We start from the raw sequence: 24,747 nt of genomic DNA on the forward strand, positions 1-24,747 counted from the left end.
GCCCAGCCTACCAAGAGAAAAGGAAAGTCAGTTGGGAAACCAACTGCAACACAGTCAGAAAAAGAGAACCTCTCTTCTCAGGAAGAAGTTCTGCCCTCTGAGGGAACTGAGCCTTTGGAGCTTGAACCTTATCAGGTTGAGCTCTTAGGCCCAGGGGGACCCTCAAGGGAGGAGCTGTGTAAGGGACAAGAAACCTGTCCCTCTCTTGAAGGCCTTAGGCAGCAAGCTGCTGAAGAGTCCAAGGGCAAGAAAAATGGAACACATAGGGTCTATTGGGAAGATGGACTCCTGTACACTGAGGCCAGAGACCCCAAACCTGGTGCCACTAGGAGAGTGGTAGTGCCTCAGTCGTTCAGAGAGTTTATTCTGACCTTAGCCCATGATATTCCCCTTGCTGGGCATTTGGGACAAACCAAGACGTGGGAGAGGTTAGTCAACCACTTCTACTGGCCCAATATGTCCCAGAAGGTTAAGGAGTTTTGCCTCTCCTGCCCCACCTGTCAATCCAGTGGTAAGACAGGTGGGCACCCAAAGGCCCCCCTCATTCCACTTCCAGTGGTGGGGGTCCCCTTTGAAAGAGTGGGTGTGGACATAGTTGGTCCACTGGAACCTCCCACAGCCTCAGGAAATATGTACATCCTAGTGTAGGAAAGTACCATCTTGCCTGGCATGTTACCCCCATTTTTCACTGTATATATGTTGTTTTAGTTGTATGTGTCACTGGGACCCTGGTAACCCAGGGCCCCAGTGCTCATAAGTGTGCCTGAATGTGTTACCTGTGTAGTGACTAACTGTCTCACTGAGGCTCTGCTAATCAGAACCTCAGTGGTTATGCTCTCTCATTTCTTTCCAAATTGTCACTGACAGGCTAGTGACCATTTTTACCAATTTACATTGGCTTACTGGAACACCCTTATAATTCCCTAGTATATGGTACTAAGGTACCCAGGGTATTGGGGTTCCAGGAGATCCCTATGGGCTGCAGCATTTCTTTTGCCACCCATAGGGAGCTCTGACAATTCTTACACAGGCCTGCCACTGCAGCCTGAGTGAAATAACGTCCACGTTATTTCACAGCCATTTTTCACTGCACTTAAGTAACTTATAAGTCACCTATAAGTCTAACCTTTACCTGGTAAAGGTTAGGTGCAAAGTTACTTAGTGTGAGGGCACCCTGGCACTAGCCAAGGTGCCCCCACATTGTTCAGAGCCAATTCACTGAACTTTGTGAGTGCGGGGACACCATTACACGCGTGCACTACATATAGGTCACTACCTATATGTAGCTTCACCATGGTAACTCCGAATATGGCCATGTAACATGTCTATGATCATGGAATTGCCCCCTCTATGCCATCCTGGCATTGTTGGTACAATTCCATGATCCCAGTGGTCTGTAGCACAGACCCCGGTACTGCCAGACTGCCCTTCCTGGGGTTTCTCTGCAGCTGCTGCTGCTGCCAACCCCTCAGACAGGCAGCTGCCCTCCTGGGGTCCAGCCAGGCCTGGCCCAGGATGGCAGAACAAAGAACTTCCTCTGAGAGAGGGTGTGACACCCTCTCCCTTTGGAAAATGGTGTGAAGGCAGGGGAGGAGTAGCCTCCCCCAGCCTCTGGAAATGCTTTGTTGGGCACAGATGTGCCCAATTCTGCATAAGCCAGTCTACACCGGTTCAGGGACCCCTTAGCCCCTGCTCTGGCGCGAAACTGGACAAAGGAAAGGGGAGTGACCACTCCCCTGACCTGCACCTCCCCTGGGAGGTGTCCAGAGCCCCTCCAGTGTGCTCCAGACCTCTGCCATCTTGGAAACAGAGGTGCTGCTGGCACACTGGACTGCTCTGAGTGGCCAGTGCCACCAGGTGACGTCAGAGACTCCTTGTGATAGGCTCCTTCAGGTGTTAGTAGCCTTTCCTCTCTCCTAGGTAGCCAAACCCTCTTTTCTGGCTATTTAGGGTCTCTGTCTCTGGGGAAACTTTAGATAACGAATGCACGAGCTCAGCCGAGTTCCTCTGCATCTCCCTCTTCACCTTCTGATAAGGAATCGACCGCTGACCGCGCTGGAAGCCTGCAAACCTGCAACATAGTAGCAAAGACGACTACTGCAACTCTGTAACGCTGATCCTGCCGCCTTCTCGACTGTTTTCCTGCTTGTGCATGCTGTGGGGGTAGTCTGCCTCCTCTCTGCACCAGAAGCTCCGAAGAAATCTCCCGTGGGTCGACGGAATCTTCCCCCTGCAACCGCAGGCACCAAAAAGCTGCATTACCGGTCCCTTGGGTCTCCTCTCAGCACGACGAGCGAGGTCCCTCGAATCCAGCGACACCGTCCAAGTGACCCCCACAGTCCAGTGACTCTTCAGCCCAAGTTTGGTGGAGGTAAGTCCTTGCCTCACCTCGCTGGGCTGCATTGCTGGGAACCGCGACTTTGCAAGCTTCTCCGGCCCCTGTGCACTTCCGGCGGAAATCCTTCGTGCACAGCCAAGCCTGGGTCCACGGCACTCTAACCTGCATTGCACGACTTTCTAAGTTGGTCTCCGGCGACGTGGGACTCCCTTGTGCAACTTCGGCGAGCACCGTTTCACGCATCCTCGTAGTGCCTGTTTCTGGCACTTCTCCGGGTGCTACCTGCTTCAGTGAGGGCTCTTTGTCTTGCTCGACGTCCCCTCTCTCTGCAGGTCCAATTTGCGACCTTCTGGTCCCTCCTGGGCCCCAGCAGCGTCCAAAAACGCCAAACGCACGATTTGCGTGTAGCAAGGCTTGTTGGCGTCCATCCGGCAGGAAAACACTTCTGCACGACTCTCCAAGGCGTGGGGGATCCATCCTCCAAAGGGGAAGTCTCTAGCCCTTGTCGTTCCTGCAGTATTCACAGTTCTTCAGCCTAGTAAGAGCTTCTTTGCACCAACCGCTGGCATTTCTTGGGCATCTGCCCATCTCCGAGCTGCTTGTGACTTTTGGACTTGGTCCCCTTGTTCCACAGGTACCCTCAGACAGGAATCCATCGTTGTTGCATTGCTGATTTGTGTTTTCCTTGCATTCTCCCTCTAACACGACTATTTTGTCCTTAGGGGAACTTTGGTGCACTTTGCACTCACTTTTCAGGGTCTTGGGGAGGTTTATTTTTCTAACTCTCACTATTTTCTAATAGTCCCAGCGACCCTCTACAAGGTCACATAGGTTTGGGGTCCATTCGTGGTTCACCTTCCACTTTTGGAGTATATGGTTTGTGTTGCCCCTATCCCTATGTTTCCCCATTGCATCCTATTGTAACTATACATTGTTTGCACTGTTTTCTAAGACTATACTGCATATTTTTGCTATTGTGTATATATATCTTGTGTATATTTCCTATCCTCTCACTGAGGGTACACTCTAAGATACTTTGGCATATTGTCATAAAAATAAAGTACCTTTATTTTTAGTATAACTGTGTATTGTGTTTTCTTATGATATTGTGCATATGACACTAAGTGGTACTGTAGTAGCTTCACACGTCTCCTAGTTCAGCCTAAGCTGCTCTGCTAAGCTACCATTATCTATCAGCCTAAGCTGCTAGACACCCTATACACTAATAAGGGATAACTGGGCCTGGTGCAAGGTGCAAGTACCCCTTGGTACTCACTACAAGCCAGTCCAGCCTCCTACATTGGTTGTGCAGCGGTGGGATAAGTGCTTTGAGACTACTTACCACTCTTGTCATTGTACTTTTCATAAGAGAAAAATATACAAAACAAGGTCAGTGTATATACACATAGCCAAAAAGTTTTGCATTTCCTCTTTTCACTCTTTTCTAAGTGCTGAAAAGTACTTCTAAACTTTCAAAAAGTTCTTAAAAGTTTAAAAAGTTTTTTCTGTCTTTCTAAAAAGTTCTGAAAACTTTTTTCTCTTTGTCTATCACTTTAACTCTCTCTAAAAATGTCTGGCACAGGCCAAAAAGTTGAACTGTCCAAACTTGCATATGATCACCTTAGCTGGAAAGGAGCAAGGAGTCTCTGCATAGAGAGAGGTTTGAGTGTAGGGAAGAATCCTTCCTTAGAACTGTTAATTAATATGCTTAGAGTACAGGATAAGGCCATAAGTGCCCAATCTGTAGAAAAAGTAGCTAATGGTTCTCAATCTGATCCAGGGACTCCCCCAGGAAAAGGTTCAGGAAAGAAACTTCTCAGCCTGCCCATTACTAGACAGTCTAGCATAGTTGGTACAGAGGTTGAATCACATCATACTGATGATGTGCTCTCACATTATGCTGGTAGCCAAGCTGTTAGGGACAGGTCAGAAGGGACAGGTCTCCTTCTGTTCATTCCCATCATACCTCTGTATCTAGAAATGTCCCTCCCACCCACCCTGATGACAGATTGTTAGAAAGGGAGCTCAATAGATTGAGAGTGGAACAAACCAGACTGAAGCACAAGAAGCAACAGCTGGATTTGGATAGACAGTCTTTAGAAATAGAGAGGGAAAGACAGAAAATGGGTTTAGATACCCATGGTGGCAGCAGCAGTATTCCCCATAGTCATCCTGCAAAAGAGCATGATTCCAGGAATCTGCATAAGATAGTTCCCCCTTACAAGGAGGGGGATGACATTAACAAGTGGTTTGCTGCACTTGAGAGGGCCTGTGCTGTACAGGATGTCCCTCAAAAGCAGTGGGCTGCTATCCTATGGCTATCATTTACTGGAAAAGGTAGGGATAGGCTCCTTACTGTAAAAGAAAATGATGCTAACAATTTCCAAGTTCTTAAGAATGCACTCCTGGATGGTTATGGCTTAACCACTGAACAGTACAGGATAAAGTTCAGAGATACCAAAAAGGAGTCTTCACAAGACTGGGTTGATTTCATTGACCAGGCAGTGAAGGCCTTGGAGGGGTGGTTACATGGCAGTAAAGTTACTGATTATGACAGCCTGTATAACTTGATCCTGAGAGAGCATATTCTTAATAATTGTGTGTCTGATTTGTTGCACCAGTACTTGGTGGACTCTGATCTGACCTCTCCCCAAGAATTGGGAAAGAAGGCAGACAAATGGGTCAGAACAAGAGTGAACAGAAAAGTTCATACAGGGGGTGACAAAGATGGCAACAAAAAGAAGGATGGTAAGTCTTCTGACAAGGGTGGGGACAAATCTAAAAATGAGTCTTCATCAGGCCCACAAAAACACTCTGGTGGGGGTGGTGGGCCCAAATCCTCCTTTAATCAGAACAAGGAAAAGAAACCATGGTGCTATTTATGTAAGATAAAAGGCCATTGGACAACAGATCCCAGTTGTCCAAAGAAAGGCACCACAGCTCCTACCACTACAACCCCTACTGCTACACCTAGTGTCCCTACTAATAGCAGTGGTGGTGGGAGCAAACCTACTAATAGCCAATCCAAGGGAGTAGCTGGGCTCACTTTTGGTAATTTAGTTGGGGTTGGTCTAATTAGGGAGACCACAGAGGCTACTTTAGTCTCTGAAGGGGCTATTGACTTAGCCACTTTGGTTGCTTGCCCCCATAACTTGGAGAAGTACAAGCAACTAACCCTAATAAATGGTGTTGAGGTCCAGGCCTACAGGGACACAGGTGCCAGTGTCACAATGGTGATTGAGAAACTGGTGCACCCTGAACAACACATACTTGGACACCAGTACCAAGTAACCGATGCTCACAACATAACACAAAGCCACCCCATGGCTGTTGTAAATCTCAACTGGGGGGGGGTATCTGGTCCAAAGAAAGTTGTGGTAGCTTCAGATTTACCTGTAGACTGTCTATTAGGGAACGATTTGGAGACATCAGCTTGGTCAGATGTGGAGTTGGAGGCCCATGCAGCAATGCTGGGCATCCCAGGGCATATTTTTGCTTTGACAAGGGCTCAGGCCAAAAAGCAAAAAGGACAGGGAAGCTTGGATCCTGGAACAATGGACCAAGTGCTCCCTAAAGCTAGGGCTAGTAGAAGCAAACCACTTCCTACTATCCCTCCCTCTACAGTGGATTCTACTTCTGAGGAAGAAGAATTCCCTCCCTGTGCAGAACCTACACCAGAGGAGCTGGAAGCAGACACTGCTGAGCTTTTGGGTGAAGGGGGGCCTGCCAGAGAGGAGCTGAGTGTGGCACAGCAAACCTGTCCCACATTAGAGGGTCTCAGACAGCAAGCTGTCAAACAGGCTAATGGGGATGTCAGTGACTCACACAGAGTTTACTGGGAGGACAACCTCTTGTACACTGAGCATAGGGATCCTAAACCTGGAGCTGCCAGGAGATTAGTGATCCCTCAGGAGTACAGAAAGTTCCTCCTAACACTGGCACATGACATTCCCTTAGCTGGGCACCTGGGTCAAATGAAAACTTGGGACAGATTGGTACCACTGTTTCATTGGCCTAGGATGTCTGAGGACACAAAAGAATTTTGTAAGTCCTGTGAAACCTGTCAAGCCAGTGGCAAGACAGGTGGCACTCCAAAGGCACCCCTTATCCCACTGCCTGTGGTTGGGGTTCCCTTTGAAAGGGTAGGGGTTGACATAGTTGGCCCCCTTGACCCTCCTACTGCTTCAGGCAATAGGTTTATCTTGGTGGTAGTGGACCATGCCACAAGATATCCTGAAGCTATTCCTTTAAGGACCACTACAGCTCCTGCAGTGGCAAAGGCCCTCCTGGGAATATTTTCCAGGGTGGGCTTCCCAAAGGAAGTAGTATCACACAGGGGAAGCAATTTCATGTCTGCATACTTAAAGGCCATGTGGAAGGAGTGTGGTGTAACTTACAAGTGCACAACACCCTATCATCCACAAACAAATGGACTGGTGGAGAGATTTAATAAAACTCTCAAAGGCATGATTATGGGACTCCCTGAAAAACTCCGCAGGAGATGGGATATCCTTCTACCATACCTCCTTTTTGCCTACAGGGAGGTACCCCAGAAAGGAGTGGGCTTCAGCCCCTTTGAACTTCTTTTTGGACACCCTGTTAGGGGTCCACTCACACTTGTAAAGGAGGGTTGGGAACAACCTTTAAAAGCTCCTAAGCAGGATATTGTGGATTATGTACTTGGCCTCAGATCAAGGATGGCTGAGTACATGAAAAAGGCCAGTAAAAACCTTCAGGCCAGCCAAGAGCTCCAGAAGCAATGGCATGATCAGAAGGCTGTTTTGGTTCAGTACCAACCAGGGCAGAAAGTGTGGGTCTTGGAGCCTGTGGCCCCAAGAGCACTCCAAGATAAATGGAGTGGACCCCACACAATTGTTGAAAAGAAGGGTGAAGTCACCTACTTGGTTGACTTAGGCACTGCCAGGAGTCCCCTTAGGGTGCTCCATGTCAACCGCCTGAAACCCTACTATGACAGGGCTGATCTCACCCTGCTCATGGCAACAGATGAGGGACAGGAAGAAGACAGTGATCCTCTACCTGATCTCTTCTCTTCCACAGAACAAGATGCTCTTGTGGAAGGTGTAGTTTTGGCTGATTGTCTTACTGCTGAGCAGAAAGATAATTGCATAAATCTCCTAGGACAATTTTCAGAACTCTTCTCCATTGTGCCAGGCACCACTTCTTGGTGTGAGCACACTATAGACACTGGAGACAGTTTACCTGTCAAAAGTAAGATCTATAGGCAGCCTGACCATGTCAGGGACTGCATAAAGCAAGAAGTTCAGAAGATGTTGGAACTAGGAGTGGTTGAGCACTCTGACAGTCCATGGGCTTCTCCTGTGGTACTGGTACCAAAACCCAATTCTAAAGATGGAAAGAAGGAAATGAGGTTTTGTGTAGACTATAGAGGTCTCAACTTGGTAACCAAAACTGATGCTCACCCTATACCCAGGGCAGATGATCTAATAGATACACTGGCATCTGCCAAGTATCTAAGCACTTTTGATTTGACTGCAGGGTATTGGCAGATCAAAATGTCAGAAGATGCTAAACCTAAGACTGCATTTTCTACCATTGGAGGACATTACCAGTTTACTGTAATGCCTTTTGGTTTGAAAAATGCACCTGCCACTTTTCAGAGGTTGGTGAACACAGTCCTGCAAGGGCTGGAAGCTTTCAGTGCAGCATATTTGGACGATATAGCTGTCTTTAGCTCCAGCTGGGATGATCACCTGGTCCACCTATGGAAAGTTTTGGAGGCCCTGCAAAAGGCAGGCCTCACTATCAAGGCTTCAAAGTGCCAGATAGGGCAGGGTAAGGTGGTTTATCTGGGACACCTTGTTGGTGGGGAACAGATTGCACCACTTCAGGGGAAAATCCAAACTATTATTGATTGGGTTCCCCCTACCACTCAGACTCAGGTGAGAGCCTTCCTAGGCCTCACTGGGTATTACAGGAGGTTCATTAAGAACTATGGCTCCATTGCAGCCCCTCTTAATGACCTCACATCCAAAAAAATGCCTAAAAAGGTATTATGGACAGCAGACTGTCAGAAAGCTTTTGAGGAGCTGAAGCAGGCCATGTGCTCTGCACCTGTCCTGAAAAGCCCTTGTTACTCTAAAAAATTCTATGTCCAAACTGATGCATCTGAATTAGGAGTAGGGGCAGTCCTATCACAACTTAATTCTGAGGGCCAGGATCAACCTGTTGCTTTTATTAGTAGAAGGTTGACCCCTAGAGAAAAGCGTTGGTCTGCCATTGAGAGGGAGGCCTTTGCTGTGGTCTGGGCTCTGAAGAAGTTGAGGCCATACCTGTTTGGCACTCACTTCATTGTTCAGACAGACCACAAACCTCTACTTTGGCTAAAACAAATGAAAGGTGAAAATCCTAAATTGTTGAGGTGGTCCATATCCCTACAGGGAATGGACTATACAGTGGAACATAGACCTGGGAGTAGCCACTCCAATGCAGATGGACTCTCCAGATATTTCCACTTAGACAATGAAGACTCATCAGGTAATGGCTAGTCTTATTGTCCTTCGTTTGGGGGGGGGGTTGTGTAGGAAAGTACCATCTTGCCTGGCATGTTACCCCCATTTTTCACTGTATATATGTTGTTTTAGTTGTATGTGTCACTGGGACCCTGGTAACCCAGGGCCCCAGTGCTCATAAGTGTGCCTGAATGTGTTACCTGTGTAGTGACTAACTGTCTCACTGAGGCTCTGCTAATCAGAACCTCAGTGGTTATGCTCTCTCATTTCTTTCCAAATTGTCACTGACAGGCTAGTGACCATTTTTACCAATTTACATTGGCTTACTGGAACACCCTTATAATTCCCTAGTATATGGTACTAAGGTACCCAGGGTATTGGGGTTCCAGGAGATCCCTATGGGCTGCAGCATTTCTTTTGCCACCCATAGGGAGCTCTGACAATTCTTACACAGGCCTGCCACTGCAGCCTGAGTGAAATAACGTCCACGTTATTTCACAGCCATTTTTCACTGCACTTAAGTAACTTATAAGTCACCTATATGTCTAACCTTTACCTGGTAAAGGTTAGGTGCAAAGTTACTTAGTGTGAGGGCACCCTGGCACTAGCCAAGGTGCCCCCACATTGTTCAGAGCCAATTCACTGAACTTTGTGAGTGCGGGGACACCATTACACGCGTGCACTACATATAGGTCACTACCTATATGTAGCTTCACCATGGTAACTCCGAATATGGCCATGTAACATGTCTATGATCATGGAATTGCCCCCTCTATGCCATCCTGGCATTGTTGGTACAATTCCATGATCCCAGTGGTCTGTAGCACAGACCCCGGTACTGCCAGACTGCCCTTCCTGGGGTTTCTCTGCAGCTGCTGCTGCTGCCAACCCCTCAGACAGGCAGCTGCCCTCCTGGGGTCCAGCCAGGCCTGGCCCAGGATGGCAGAACAAAGAACTTCCTCTGAGAGAGGGTGTGACACCCTCTCCCTTTGGAAAATGGTGTGAAGGCAGGGGAGGAGTAGCCTCCCCCAGCCTCTGGAAATGCTTTGTTGGGCACAGATGTGCCCAATTCTGCATAAACCAGTCTACACCGGTTCAGGGACCCCTTAGCCCCTGCTCTGGCGCGAAACTGGACAAAGGAAAGGGGAGTGACCACTCCCCTGACCTGCACCTCCCATGGGAGGTGTCCAGAGCCCCTCCAGTGTGCTCCAGACCTCTGCCATCTTGGAAACAGAGGTGCTGCTGGCACACTGGACTGCTCTGAGTGGCCAGTGCCACCAGGTGACGTCAGAGACTCCTTGTGATAGGCTCCTTCAGGTGTTAGTAGCCTTTCCTCTCTCCTAGGTAGCCAAACCCTCTTTTCTGGCTATTTAGGGTCTTTGTCTCTGGGGAAACTTTAGATAACGAATGCACGAGCTCAGCCGAGTTCCTCTGCATCTCCCTCTTCACCTTCTGATAAGGAATCGACCGCTGACCGCGCTGGAAGCCTGCAAACCTGCAACATAGTAGCAAAGACGACTACTGCAACTCTGTAACGCTGATCCTGCCGCCTTCTCGACTGTTTTCCTGCTTGTGCATGCTGTGGGGGTAGTCTGCCTCCTCTCTGCACCAGAAGCTCCGAAGAAATCTCCCGTGGGTCGACGGAATCTTCCCCCTGCAACCGCAGGCACCAAAAAGCTGCATTACCGGTCCCTTGGGTCTCCTCTCAGCACGACGAGCGAGGTCCCTCGAATCCAGCGACACCGTCCAAGTGACCCCCACAGTCCAGTGACTCTTCAGCCCAAGTTTGGTGGAGGTAAGTCCTTGCCTCACCTCGCTGGGCTGCATTGCTGGGAACCGCGACTTTGCAAGCTTCTCCGGCCCCTGTGCACTTCCGGCGGAAATCCTTCGTGCACAGCCAAGCCTGGGTCCACGGCACTCTAACCTGCATTGCACGACTTTCTAAGTTGGTCTCCGGCGACGTGGGACTCCCTTGTGCAACTTCGGCGAGCACCGTTTCACGCATCCTCGTAGTGCCTGTTTCTGGCACTTCTCCGGGTGCTACCTGCTTCAGTGAGGGCTCTTTGTCTTGCTCGACGTCCCCTCTCTCTGCAGGTCCAATTTGCGACCTTCTGGTCCCTCCTGGGCCCCAGCAGCGTCCAAAAACGCCAAACGCATGATTTGCGTGTAGCAAGGCTTGTTGGCGTCCATCCGGCAGGAAAACACTTCTGCACGACTCTCCAAGGCGTGGGGGATCCATCCTCCAAAGGGGAAGTCTCTAGCCCTTGTCGTTCCTGCAGTATTCACAGTTCTTCAGCCTAGTAAGAGCTTCTTTGCACCAACCGCTGGCATTTCTTGGGCATCTGCCCATCTCCGAGCTGCTTGTGACTTTTGGACTTGGTCCCCTTGTTCCACAGGTACCCTCAGACAGGAATCCATCGTTGTTGCATTGCTGATTTGTGTTTTCCTTGCATTCTCCCTCTAACACGACTATTTTGTCCTTAGGGGAACTTTGGTGCACTTTGCACTCACTTTTCAGGGTCTTGGGGAGGGTTATTTTTCTAACTCTCACTATTTTCTAATAGTCCCAGCGACCCTCTACAAGGTCACATAGGTTTGGGGTCCATTCGTGGTTCACCTTCCACTTTTGGAGTATATGGTTTGTGTTGCCCCTATCCCTATGTTTCCCCATTGCATCCTATTGTAACTATACATTGTTTGCACTGTTTTCTAAGACTATACTGCATATTTTTGCTATTGTGTATATATATCTTGTGTATATTTCCTATCCTCTCACTGAGGGTACACTCTAAGATACTTTGGCATATTGTCATAAAAATAAAGTACCTTTATTTTTAGTATAACTGTGTATTGTGTTTTCTTATGATATTGTGCATATGACACTAAGTGGTACTGTAATAGCTTCACACGTCTCCTAGTTCAGCCTAAGCTGCTCTGCTAAGCTGCCATTATCTATCAGCCTAAGCTGCTAGACACCCTATACACTAATAAGGGATAACTGGGCCTGGTGCAAGGTGCAAGTACCCCTTGGTACTCACTACAAGCCAGTCCAGCCTCCTACACCTAGTAGTAGTGGATCATGCTACTAGGTATCCTGAAGCTATTCCCCTTAGGTCGACTACTGCCTCTGCAGTAGCCAAGGCCCTCATTGGTATCTTTACCAGAGTGGGTTTCCCTAAGGAGGTGGTGTCTGACAGAGGTACCAACTTCATGTCAGCATACCTAAAACACATGTGGAATGAGTGTGGAGTGACTTACAAATTCACTACACCATACCATCCACAAACTAATGGCTTAGTTGAGAGATTCAACAAGACATTAAAAGGCATGATCATGGGGCTCCCAGAAAAACTCAAAAGGAGATGGGATGTCCTCTTGCCATGTCTGCTTTTTGCTTACAGAGAGGTGCCACAGAAGGGAGTAGGATTCTCACCCTTTGAACTTCTGTTTGGTCACCCTGTAAGGGGACCACTTGCTCTTGTTAAAGAAGGCTGGGAGAGACCTCTTCATGAGCCTAAACAAGACATAGTGGACTATGTACTTGGCCTTCGCTCTAGAATGGCAGAATACATGGAAAAGGCAACCAAAAACCTTGAGGCCAGCCAACAGCTCCAGAAGTTTTGGTATGACCAAAAGGCTGCAATGGTTGAGTTCCAACCAGGGCAGAAAGTCTGGGTTCTGGAGCCTGTGGCTCCCAGGGCACTCCAGGACAAATGGAGTGGCCCTTACCCAGTGCTAGAAAGGAAGAGTCAGGTCACCTACCTGGTGGACCTGGGCACAAGCAGGAGCCCCAAGAGGGTGATCCATGTGAACCGCCTTAAGCTCTTCCATGACAGGGCTAATGTAAATCTGTTGATGGTAACAGATGAGGATCAGGAGGCAGAGAGTGAACCTCTCCCTGATCTTCTGTCATCAGACCCAAAAGATGGCTCAGTAGATGGAGTGATCTACTCAGACACCCTCTCTGGCCAACAGCAAGCTGATTGTAGGAGAGTCCTACAACAGTTTCCTGAACTCTTCTCCCTAACCCCTGGTCAGACACACCTGTGTACCCATGATGTGGACACAGGAGACAGCATGCCTGTCAAAAACAAAATCTTTAGACAGTCTGACCATGTTAAGGAAAGCATCAAGGTGGAAGTCCACAAGATGCTGGAATTGGGAGTAATTGAGCGCTCTGACAGCCCCTGGGCTAGCCCAGTGGTCTTAGTCCCCAAACCTCACACCAAAGATGGAAAGAAAGAGATGAGGTTTTGTGTGGACTACAGGGGGCTCAACTCTGTCACCAAGACAGACGCCCATCCAATTCCTAGAGCTGATGAGCTCATAGACAAATTAGGCGCTGCCAAATTCTTAAGTACCTTTGACTTGACAGCAGGGTACTGGCAAATAAAAATGGCACCTGGAGCAAAAGAGAAAACAGCATTCTCCACACCTGATGGGCATTATCAGTTTACTGTTATGCCCTTTGGTTTAAAGAATGCCCCTGCCACCTTCCAAAGGTTGGTGAATCAAGTCCTTGCTGGTTTGGAGTCCTTTAGCACAGCTTATCTTGATGATATTGCTGTCTTTAGCTCCACCTGGCAGGATCACCTGGTCCACCTGAAGAAGGTTTTGAAGGCTCTGCAATCTGCAGGCCTCTCTATCAAGGCATCCAAATGCCAGATAGGGCAGGGAACTGTGGTTTACTTGGGCCACCTTGTAGGTGGAGGCCAAGTTCAGCCACTCCAACCCAAGATCCAGACTATTCTGGACTGGGTAGCTCCAAAAACCCAGACTCAAGTCAGGGCATTCCTTGGCTTGACTGGGTATTACAGGAGGTTTGTGAAGGGATATGGATCCATTGTGACAGCCCTCACTGAACTCACCTCCAAGAAAATGCCCAAGAAAGTGAACTGGACTGTGGAATGCCAACAGGCCTTTGACACCCTGAAACAAGCAATGTGCTCAGCACCAGTTCTAAAAGCTCCAGATTATTCTAAGCAGTTCATTGTGCAGACAGATGCCTCTGAACATGGGATAGGGGCAGTTTTGTCCCAAACAAATGATGATGGCCTTGACCAGCCTGTTGCTTTCATTAGCAGGAGGTTACTCCCCAGGGAGCAGCGTTGGAGTGCCATTGAGAGGGAGGCCTTTGCTGTGGTTTGGTCCCTGAAGAAGCTGAGACCATACCTCTTTGGGACTCACTTCCTAGTTCAAACTGACCACAGACCTCTCAAATGGCTGATGCAAATGAAAGGTGAAAATCCTAAACTGTTGAGGTGGTCCATCTCCCTACAGGGAATGGACTTTATAGTGGAACACAGACCTGGGACTGCCCATGCCAATGCAGATGGCCTTTCCAGGTTCTTCCACTTAGAAAATGAAGACTCTCTTGGGAAAGGTTAGTCTCATCCTCTTTCGTTTGGGGGGGGGTTGTGTAAGGAAATGCCTCCTTGGCATGGTTGCCCCCTGACTTTTTGCCTTTGCTGATGCTATGTTTACAATTGAAAGTGTGCTGAGGCCTGCTAACCAGGCCCCAGCACCAGTGTTCTTTCCCTAACCTGTGCTTTTGTATCCACAATTGGCAGACCCTGGCATCCAGATAAGTCCCTTGTAACTGGTACTTCTAGTACCAAGGGCCCTGATGCCAAGGAAGGTCTCTAAGGGCTGCAGCATGCCTTATGCCACCCTGGAGACCTCTCACTCAGCACAGACACTCTGCTTGCCAGCTTGTGTGTGCTAGTGAGAACAAAACGAGTAAGTCGACATGGCACTCCCCTCAGGGTGCCATGCCAGCCTCTCACTGCCTATGCAAGTATAGGTCAGTCACCCCTCTAGCAGGCCTTACAGCCCTAAGGCAGGGTGCACTATACCATAGGTGAGGGTACCAGTGCATGAGCATGGTACCCCTACAGTGTCTAAGCAAAACCTTAGACATTGTAAGTGCAGGGTAGCCATAAGAGTATATGGTCTGGGAGTCTGTCAAACACGAACTCCACAGCACCATAATGGCTACACTGAAAACTGGGAAGTTTGGTATCAAACTTCTCAGCACAATAAATGCACACTGATGCCAGTGTACATTTTATTGTAAAATACACCACAGAGGGCACCTTAGAGGTGCCCCCTGAAACTTAACCGACTGTCTGTGTAGGCTGGCTAGTTCCAGCAGCCTGCCACACTAGAGACATGTTGCTGGCCCCATGGGGAGAGTGCCTTTGTCACTCTGAGGCCAGTAACAAAGCCTGCACTGGGTGGAGATGCTAACACCTCCCCCAGGCAGGAGCTGTAACACCTGGCGGTGAGCCTCAAAGGCTCACCCCTTTGTCACAGCACCGCAGGACACTCCAGCTAGTGGAGTTGCCCGCCCCCTCCGGCCCCGGCCCCCACTTTTGGCGGCAAGGCCGGAGAAAATAATGAGAATAACAAGGAGGAGTCACTGGCCAGTCAGGACAGCCCCTAAGGTGTCCTGAGCTGAGGTGACTCTAACTTTTAGAAATCCTCCATCTTGCAGATGGAGGATTCCCCCAATAGGATTAGGGATGTGACCCCCTCCCCTTGGGAGGAGGCACAAAGAGGGTGTACTCACCCTCAGGGCTAGTAGCCATTGGCTACTAACCCCCCAGACCTAAACACGCCCTTAAATTTAGTATTTAAGGGCTACCCTGAACCCTAGAAAATTAGATTCCTGCAACAACAAGAAGGACTGCCTAGCTGAAAACCCCTGCAGAGGAAGACCAGAAGACAACAACTGCCTTGGCTCCAGAAACTCACCGGCCTGTCTCCTGCCTTCCAAAGAACTCTGCTCCAGCGACGCCTTCCAAAGGGACCAGCGACCTCTGAATCCTCTGAGGACTGCCCTGCTTCGACGACGACAAGAAACTCCCGAGGACAGCGGACCTGCTCCAAAAAGACTGCAACTTTATCCAAAGGAGCAGCTTTAAAGAACCCTGCAATCTCCCCGCAAGAAGCGTGAGACTTGCAACACTGCACCCGGCGACCCCGACTCGGCTGGTGGAGAACCAACACCTCAGGGAGGACCCCCGGACTACTCTACGACTGTGAGTACCAAAACCTGTCCCCCCTGAGCCCCCACAGAGGGAATCCCGAGGCTTCCCCTGACCGCGACTCTCTGAAACCTAAGTCCCGACGCCTGGAAAAGACCCTGCACCCGCAGCCCCCAGGACCTGAAGGACCGGACTTTCACTGCAGACGTGACCCCCAGGAGTCCCTCTCCCTTGCCCAAGTGGAGGTTTCCCCGAGGAAGCCCCCCCTTGCCTGCCTGCAGCGCTGAAGAGATCCCTTGATCTCTCATTGACTTACATTGCGAACCCGGCGCTTGTTCTAACACTGCACCCGGCCGCCCCCGCGCCGCTGAGGGTGAAATTTCTGTGTGGGCTTGTGTCCCCCCCGGTGCCCTACAAAACCCCCCTGGTCTGCCCTCCGAAGACGCGGGTACTTACCTGCAAGCAGACCGGAACCGGGGCACCCCCTTCTCTCCATTATAGCCTATGCGTTTTGGGCACCACTTTGAACTCTGCACCTGACCGGCCCTGAGCTGCTGGTGTGGTAACTTTGGGGTTGCTCTGAACCCCCAACGGTGGGCTACCTTGGACCAAGAACTGAACCCTGTAAGTGTCTTACTTACCTGGTAAAACTAACAAAAACTTACCTCCCCCAGGAACTGTGAAAATTGCACTGTGTCCACTTTTAAAGTAACTATTTGTGAATAACTTGAAAAGTATACATGCAATTGAAATGATTCAAAGTTCCTAATGTACTTACCTGCAATACCTTTCAAACAAGATATTACATGTTAAATTTGAACCTGTGGTTCTTAAAATAAACTAAGAAAATATATTTTTCTATAACAAAACCTATTGGCTGGATTTGTCTCTGAGTGTGTGTACCTCATTTATTGTCTATGTGTATGTACAACAAATGCTTAACACTACTCCTTGGATAAGCCTACTGCTCGACCACACTACCACAAAATAGAGCATTAGTATTATCTATTTTTACCACTATTTTACCTCTAAGGGGAACCCTTGGACTCTGTGCATGCTATTCCTTACTTTGAAATAGCACATACAGAGCCAACTTCCTACACCGCTCAGTATTTCAAGGGCCGTGTTTCAACTTTCAGAAGTTTCTCTATCCAGACTCTGAGTTTAGAATACATAATTGTGTGTACACAAAAATGCTGTTGTGCACATGACTTGTAGGCAGTAGAATAGTGAGTCCACCCAAGGAAATGAATCAGTCTATTTTCTTTTTTGGTACATCCAAAACTCCTATTATTCTCAATTATTTCCTTAAATCCTTCTGTGTAACTTCTTTCACAAAATTACATTGGAAAAATGACAACCGACGTGTTTCGCTCCCTAAGCGACTTGCTAGCCTGAAGCTTCCTCAAGGTTCTTTGTCAAAGACAGCAAAAAACCTTCCAGCGAATCCACACAATATTGTGTCAAAGTCCAAAACACATTTGGTAATGCAGTGATCATTACAGAGACATAGTCATATACATTTGAAATACATCTCGTCATGGGCTAAGTCCCAAAGTCTGATACGGCAAGGAAGGATGAACCATGTAGTGAGTTCTTCTTGTTGCCTTCATCAAAAATAATGGTAGCATGCATTGCACAACTGAAAAGCTTGTTTTTTTAAAATCAACAATAAAACAGCCACATCGAAAAAAGATTTTTTAAATTTAAAATTGTTATTGCAATCACAGGTGGTGATCTGTATTCTGTTTTGGATTTTTGTGAAAGGTGCATACAAGAAAGAATGCAAAAATATTTAACCATTGCACCAGCATGCCTAGGCCAGACCTCATGGCTTTACCAATGCTTGTATTTTACTTTTTATTTAGTTGCCAGCTTGGCCTTCTGAGCTCATACAGAAGCCAGACGACACCCCTAGAGCCCCTACAGAATCGACCAAGTGAAGGCTGTGATTAACAGTTCATAAACAGGCATTTGATATTTTTTTTAAGAAAAAGCTTAGGAACAAAAGAAAAAAGTTTAGGTATACTGGGGCATATTTGTGGGGATTTGGCGCAGGACAGCACAGCAAGCCACCTAGCTCCACTGCTCTGCGTAAAAATGAAAGGGCAGGAATACACTGTATCTATAGCATACGGTGCATTGCCGTCCTTACCCCCTGCACTGGCGCACAATGGGCTACCTAGCAGCAATGCAGGCATCCTTGCACCGTGGTCAAGGTTGTCTGCATTGCATGCAGAATTGTTTTTTTGCAAGAAGGGATACCTTCCTGCACAAAAATAATCTTGCGAGTAATTTTCTTCTTTCTATGTGTGCTGCAGAATGCAGCACACATAGAAAGAAGAAAAAACAAGGAGAAATAGTGATATTTCTCCAAGTTATACCTCCCCTGGGGAGGCATAAAGTTTTGGTGCATGCACAGGTTTACAAGGTAAATCTGAGAATATGTCAAAATCCCTGGGTGTTGTATGGGTACATCCACCGTAACCCCAATGGAAAGCCTCCCTAGTGCAGAGTAAGACACCACAGCAATCTGCATTGTCTTCCCTTACTCCATACCTTTTAGGCCTTTCAAAGCCACACAAAGTGGCTGATTTATGCTGCTGTTGCATCACCAAAAGCGATGCAACGGTGGTGCAAGGGTCTTGTAAATATTCCCCACTGTTCTTAACAGTTGCAGTCCACTTCGTCCTCTGCATCCCGTGCCCACATTTACTGTATCAGCAGTTGTTTATTGTGTACCAAATAGCCAAACCCAAGGCCTGGTCAAAAATGTCAGTGCCATCTTCAGGTGATATTTTGCACTCCCTTTCTGTGGGAAAAGAACCATCTTTGATGCGTGTAGGTCCGCCACCCCATCTCTGCTGCCAGCTTCTCTTCCTAATAAAGTTTTGCTGTCCCATTAGGCCATGCCAGTGCTAAAGCTTCTGATCTGTAGGACCCAACAAAGGTCTGCTCTAAAAACTGTAACCCCTAATGCACTCTGTAGTGCCAGTACTAACCCCCTTTTCGCCCCGGAAAGGTCGGCCCTAGAACCAGTGTGTAGGGAAATGCCTCAGTTGGCATAGTTACCCCCTAACTTTTTGTCTTTTGTTGATGCCAGTTATGATTGAAAGTGTGCTGGGACCCTGCTAACCAGGCCCCAGTACCAGTGTTCTTTCCCTAAACTGTACCTTTGTTCCCACAATTGGCACAGCCCTGGCACACAGATAAGTCCCTTGTAAATGGTACCACTGGTACCAAGGACCCTGTGGCCAGGGAAGGTTTCTAAGGGATGCAGCATGTATGCCACCCTGGGGACCCTTCACTCAGCACATGCACACTGCCTCACAGCTTGTGTGTGCTGGTGGGGAGAAAATTACTAAGTCCACATGGCACTCCCCTCAGGGTGCCATGCCCACATCCCACTGCCTGTGGCATAGGTAAGTCACCCCTGTAGCAGGCCTTACAGCCCTAAGGCAGGGTGCACTATACCACAGGTGAGGGCATAGTTGTATGAGCAATATGCCCCTATAGTGTCTAAGCCAAACCTTAGACATTGTAAGTGCAGGGTAGGCATAAAGAGTATATGGCCTGGCAGTCTGTCAGTTACGAACTCCACAGTTCCATAATGGCTACACTGAAATCTGGGAAGTTTGGTATCAAACCTCTCACCACAATAAATCCACACTGATGCCAGTGTGGGATTTATTGAAAAATACACACAGAGGGCATCTTAGAGACTCCCCCTGAATACTAGTACGACTCCTAGTGCTAGGCTGACCAGTTTCTGCCAGCCTGCCACAACCAGACGAGTTTCTGACCACATGGGGGTAGTGCCTTTGTCACTCTGTGGCCAGGAACAAGGCCTGCACTGGGTGGAGGGGCTTCTCACCTCCCCCTGCAAGAACTGTAACACCTGGTGGTGAGCCTCAAAGGCACCTGCCTATTGTCACAGCACCCCAGGATATCCCAGCTAGTGGAGATGCCCGCCCCGCTGGACACAGATCCCACTTTTGGCAGCAAGTCCGGAGGAAATTATGAGAAAACAAGGAGGAGTCACCTACCAGTCAGGACAGCCCCTAAGGTGCCCTGAGCTGAGGTGACCCCTGCCTTTAGAAATCCTCCATCTTGGTTTTGGAGGATTCCCCCAATAGGAATAGGGATGTGCCCCCTCACCTCAGGGAGGAGGCACAAGGAGGGTGTAGCCACCCTCAAGGACAGTAGCCATTGGCTACTTCCCCCCTGACATAAACACACCCTGAACCCAGGAAATCAGATTCCTGCAACCTACAACAACAAGAAGGACTGCTGACCTGAAAGCCCTGCAGAGACGACGGAGACGACAACTGACTTGGCCCCAGCTCTACCGGCCTGTCTCCAGACTCAAAGAACCTGCACAGCGACACATCCAGCGGGACCAGTGACCTCTGAGGACTCAGAGGACTGCCCTGCACCTAAAGGACCAAGAACCTCCTGAGAACCAGCGGCACTGTTTAGAAACAGCAACAAATTTGCAATTTTGAAACAACTTTAAAAAGACTCTCACTTAAGTGTGAGTCTTCACACTCTGCACCCGACGCCCCCGGCTCGAGTCCAGGACAACCAACACTGCAGAGGACTCCCAGGTGACTCAAACGATGTGGACACCCTGAGTCAACCTCCCTGCACCCCCACGGCGACCCCTGCATAGAGGATCCAGAGGCTCCTCATGACCGCGACTGCCTGGTAACAAAGGAACCCGACGCCTGGACCAAGCACTGCACCCACAGCCCCCAGGACCGAGAGGAACCACCTTCCAGTGCAGGAGTGACCAGCAGGCGTCCCTCTTCCTAGCCCAGTCGGTGGCTGGCCGAGAAGCCCCCCCTGTGCCCTGCCTGCATCGCCTAAATGACCCCCGGGTCTCTCTATTGCTTTCTATAGCAAACCTGACACCTACTTTGCACACTGCCCCCAGCCGCTCCTGTGCCGCTGAGGGTGTATTTTGTGTGCCTGTGTGTGTCCCCTCCCAGTGTTCTACAAAACCCCCCTGGTCTACTCCCGAGGACGCAGGTACTTACCTGCTAGCAGACTGGGACCGGAACACCCCTGTTCTTCATAGGCACCTATGTGTTTTTGGCCCTCCTTTGACCTCTGCACCTGACCGGCCCTGTGTTGCTGGTGCGGTGGCTTTGGGGTTGCCTTGAACCCCCAACGGTGGGTTGCCTATGCCCAGGAGACTGACTGTGTAAGTGTTTACTTACCTGAGAAAACTAACCAAACTTACCTCCACCAGAAACTGTTGATTTTTGCACTATATCCACTTTTAAAATAGTTATTGTCATTTTAACCAAAACTGTGTGTACTACTGTTTTAAATCAAAGTTCTATACTTACCTGTGTGAAGTACCTTGCATTTTATGTACTTACCTCAAATCTTGAATCTTGTGGTTCTAAAATAAATTAAGAAAATATATTTTCCCACATAAAACCTATTGGCCAGGAGTAAAGTCTTTGAGTGTGTGTTCCTCATTTAGTGCCTGTGTTTGTACAACAAATGCTTAACACTACCCTCTGATAAGCCTACTGCTCGACCACACTACCACAAAATAGAGCATTTGTATTATCTAATTTTGCCACTATCAACCTCTAAGGGGAACCCTTGGACTCTGTGCACACTATTTCTCACTTTGAGATAGTATATACAGAGCCAACGTCCTACACAGTGCTTGAGCCGGTGCTTGGTGCTGGGGGCCACCGGCACTTATTTGTCTTCATCAGACATTTCCAGAGAGCTGGAGAGGGGAAACCACACAAAATGGTAAGCCGGAGGAGAGGAAAAGGGACAATCTATCACCAAGGAAGAAAACAGAAAGCTGTACGACTGAGGTAAAGAGGCGGGGTGTCTGGTAGGTAACTAAAGAGGCCTGAGGTGGATTCAGGACTGCGTATCCTCGGGATTCAGTGTTCTGACCTTTTGCAGCAACAGCAGCGGGTGTCTGAGCAGCGCTTGACGCACCAGCACTTATTTACAAATAAAGCACTTCCTACAAAACACGACCTTTAGCGCAAGCCACCATTCCAGTACTGACTCCGCCAACACAGATTCAACTTTAACCCCATGACCTTAATTCCACAGGCACAATGAATCTGCCCTACAATGTGTATCTTTTAGCACCTGCTGCGAAGCAGTACCACACCCCTGACAAAGGCCAAGCCTGATTTTCAGCATCACCCTCTTATTACAAGGGCCTGCCCCTGCATTTCTGACCTTTAACACCCTCTGGCATTCCAGATCTCTTCAGTAGATCTGCTCACTGCGGATCTGGCCCACGGAAGCCCACATACTCCAATACTAATTACTTAGGTGTAGCATAGTCTGTCCTGCAGCGCCCCCAACACTGAACTTTATGCTGGCTCCAGTGGCCTAACAAAGGCCACCGCAGCACCCACGGTGCGTGGGGGGGACCCCATCAGCATAATAACCTGGCATGAGAGCTCCTGAGTGAGTCCGGTAGGGGGCCCTCTATGTAGCCTTCCTTGCTAGTACACAGCTAAGTTACTTGCAACATCCCTAGGCATCAGTATTCCTTCCCACTGTTTAAATAGCCTACCTTCCTTAAACTTTCCTGGCCTGTAAAATGTGTTACTAGTGCATAGAAGTATACTTTAAACATCCTTGACCTCTAGCTTTCCCTGCTCCCACCCATTTGATCTACCTGCAACATCCCCAGACAGCAATATTCCGTGCTAATTTTCAATTAGTCTTCTTTGGATATGCTTTCCTGGCCTGTAACATTCCTTACTATTGCATTCCTGACATGCAGCCTTCCTTCCTTCTGTTCAGTATGTACACCTTCCTTAAACATTTCAGGCTTGAAGTACAGTCGCAGCTCACTGCCCTCTGAAGGGACAGGGCAGGTGTGGCGCAGAGGGGGGTAACCTTTAATGAAAAATAAATAAATGAATAAATAAAAACTTACCTTCTCAGTTGCCTCCGCACTGCTCCTCTTTCCCTCGTTGCTCCAGGCACAGGCTCCCAGCCTGCCCTGTGGCCAATCATGACCCTGCTCAAAGCAGCGTTAGGATTGGCTGAGAGCACCCAGCCAGGGCACTCCCAAGTACACTGTGAGCCTATGCAGGCACTCCCCAGCCCGGCAACTGTGCTGGGCTGGAGAGAGCCTACTGCGCATGTGTGTTTGCCCGCCCCGAGATGGGTGGCCAAACACATGTGCACTGAGGGGAGTGCTCTGTGCACTCCCCTCAGTTCTCGTCCCCACCAATGACCCATCCCTTTACACAGTTTATTATTGTTTTCTTGTAAAGGTTTTGCAGCTGCCGCTGGATGGGCGACGCTCCTCCGCCCTAACGGAGGAGCCGCCCCTGTTGAAGTATTTCTAACTAGTGCACGAGGGAGATGCCTTGAATACTCCTGACCTGTGCCCTCCTTGCTACTGTTTAACTAGACCACTTTTCTTAAACAATTACAACTCTGTAGTATTCCTTACTAGAGCATGAGTGGTATACCTTAAACATTGCTGAATTCAAAACTTCCTTGCTAGCACTCTGCTAGTCTACCTGCAACATCCCCAGACAGCAGCATTCCTTGAAACTGTTCAAGTAGTCTCCCTTCCTTAAACTTCTTGGTCTGTAGTATTCCTTACTTGCGCACAGATGATATACATCAAACATTCCTGGCCTGCAGCTATCCCTGCTAATGCCTCCGCTTTTCTACCTTGGGAAAATTCATCAAGGTCTGCCAGTGCTACTCATCAGGACCTGCAGCTTTGTCTTCTGGTTCACGACTAAAACCCGGACGGAGCTCAAACACACTCCAGCACAGATTGACAGCTTCTCCCACACTACCCCACTGTAGCTAATTTACTGTGGACCACTTGCAGCTCTGCAGTAGAACCCAGTCTTTCTGACCTGGGACACCTTCTGCTGTTTTTGTGCTGGGATAAAAATTGCAGCCCTGCCAAGCTCTCAAATTGTATCTGAAGTGCCACATGTTATTCCACTACACCTAAGCACTGACCCTCCCCCCCCCCCACAACACCTGCAATGCTTCCCTAATACGATATGTACAGAGTTCTATCTAGGTGCCTATCTCAAACCTGGCCTGCAGCACTGCATTCCGTCAACAGAACACGAAGGCACTGCCAAAGCCCATTAAAGAACTGTACAATATATTTGGACTTTGAGTGTATTAAAGTGCCATTATCTCCTGGGTGTTCCTACAGGTCTCCATGGATATCTCTCAGTGGAATGTGTTTTCAACCCTGGCTGTCCTCATCTCTATTGGATTCTATTTCCTGTTCTCATATCTGACTCAGCTTCCTTCAGCAGATCCAGTTATATTCGCATATGAAGGTAAGAACAGATAACGGACAGTCAAACCCAAGAATTTCTTGGCAAGAATTGAAATTCTGATTTGCCAGATAAGAGATGTTCTTTTATACCCTCCCCCACCCTTTGCCTTTCCTACCTGGGCCCTCTCTAGTCCCCTTACTTCTGAGCGTCATTCATCCTACTGTGATGCCCACTCTGCCACCTGGGAAGTGAGGCCGGTCCACCTCCATTCCCACTCAGGTGGAGGGATGCACTTAGCTGCCCTCGTTATATGGAGATCTGCATTGATGCCTTTCTAGAGTGTTAACCCCTGCAGTTATCCTTTCTGCTACTCATCAGCCTCATCTGGCATATTGTACTGTATTGTGGCATTTGTTATGCATAGTTAGTAGAGCAGGGTTATGGAGTGGCCTATCTGTAAAGACTTTTGAGGCTAGTTGTATAAAGATTATAAAAAGCGATTTTCTATTTCCGAATTTTTGTGAATCGGAATTAGGAAATTGGTATTCCTAATGTATAAAATTCATTGAGATTTTATTTAGCGATTTGTAGTGAGTCACAATTTTGCAAATAGACCTACCTTGTGAATAATAATGAGGTATGGCACAATTTGTGACCCA

General features: G+C 48.6%; 1 protein-coding gene across 6 annotated transcripts in view; it reads left to right on the forward strand.

Annotated features, from left to right (window-relative positions):
• LOC138268383 (phospholipid-transporting ATPase IC-like) overlaps positions 1 to 24,747 on the forward strand; it is a 324,435-nt gene that overhangs the window by 280,652 nt on the left and 19,036 nt on the right. For all 6 annotated transcript variants that reach the window (XM_069217963.1, XM_069217965.1, XM_069217961.1 and 3 more), the window contains one exon: positions 24,019 to 24,148. In XM_069217963.1, coding sequence (XP_069074064.1) covers positions 24,019 to 24,148 — 130 coding nt within the window. The remainder of the gene's footprint in view (positions 1 to 24,018; positions 24,149 to 24,747) is intronic.

This window comes from Pleurodeles waltl, chromosome 12 (genome assembly GCF_031143425.1).
Source record: "Pleurodeles waltl isolate 20211129_DDA chromosome 12, aPleWal1.hap1.20221129, whole genome shotgun sequence".
NCBI classification, from domain to species: domain Eukaryota; kingdom Metazoa; phylum Chordata; class Amphibia; order Caudata; family Salamandridae; genus Pleurodeles; species Pleurodeles waltl.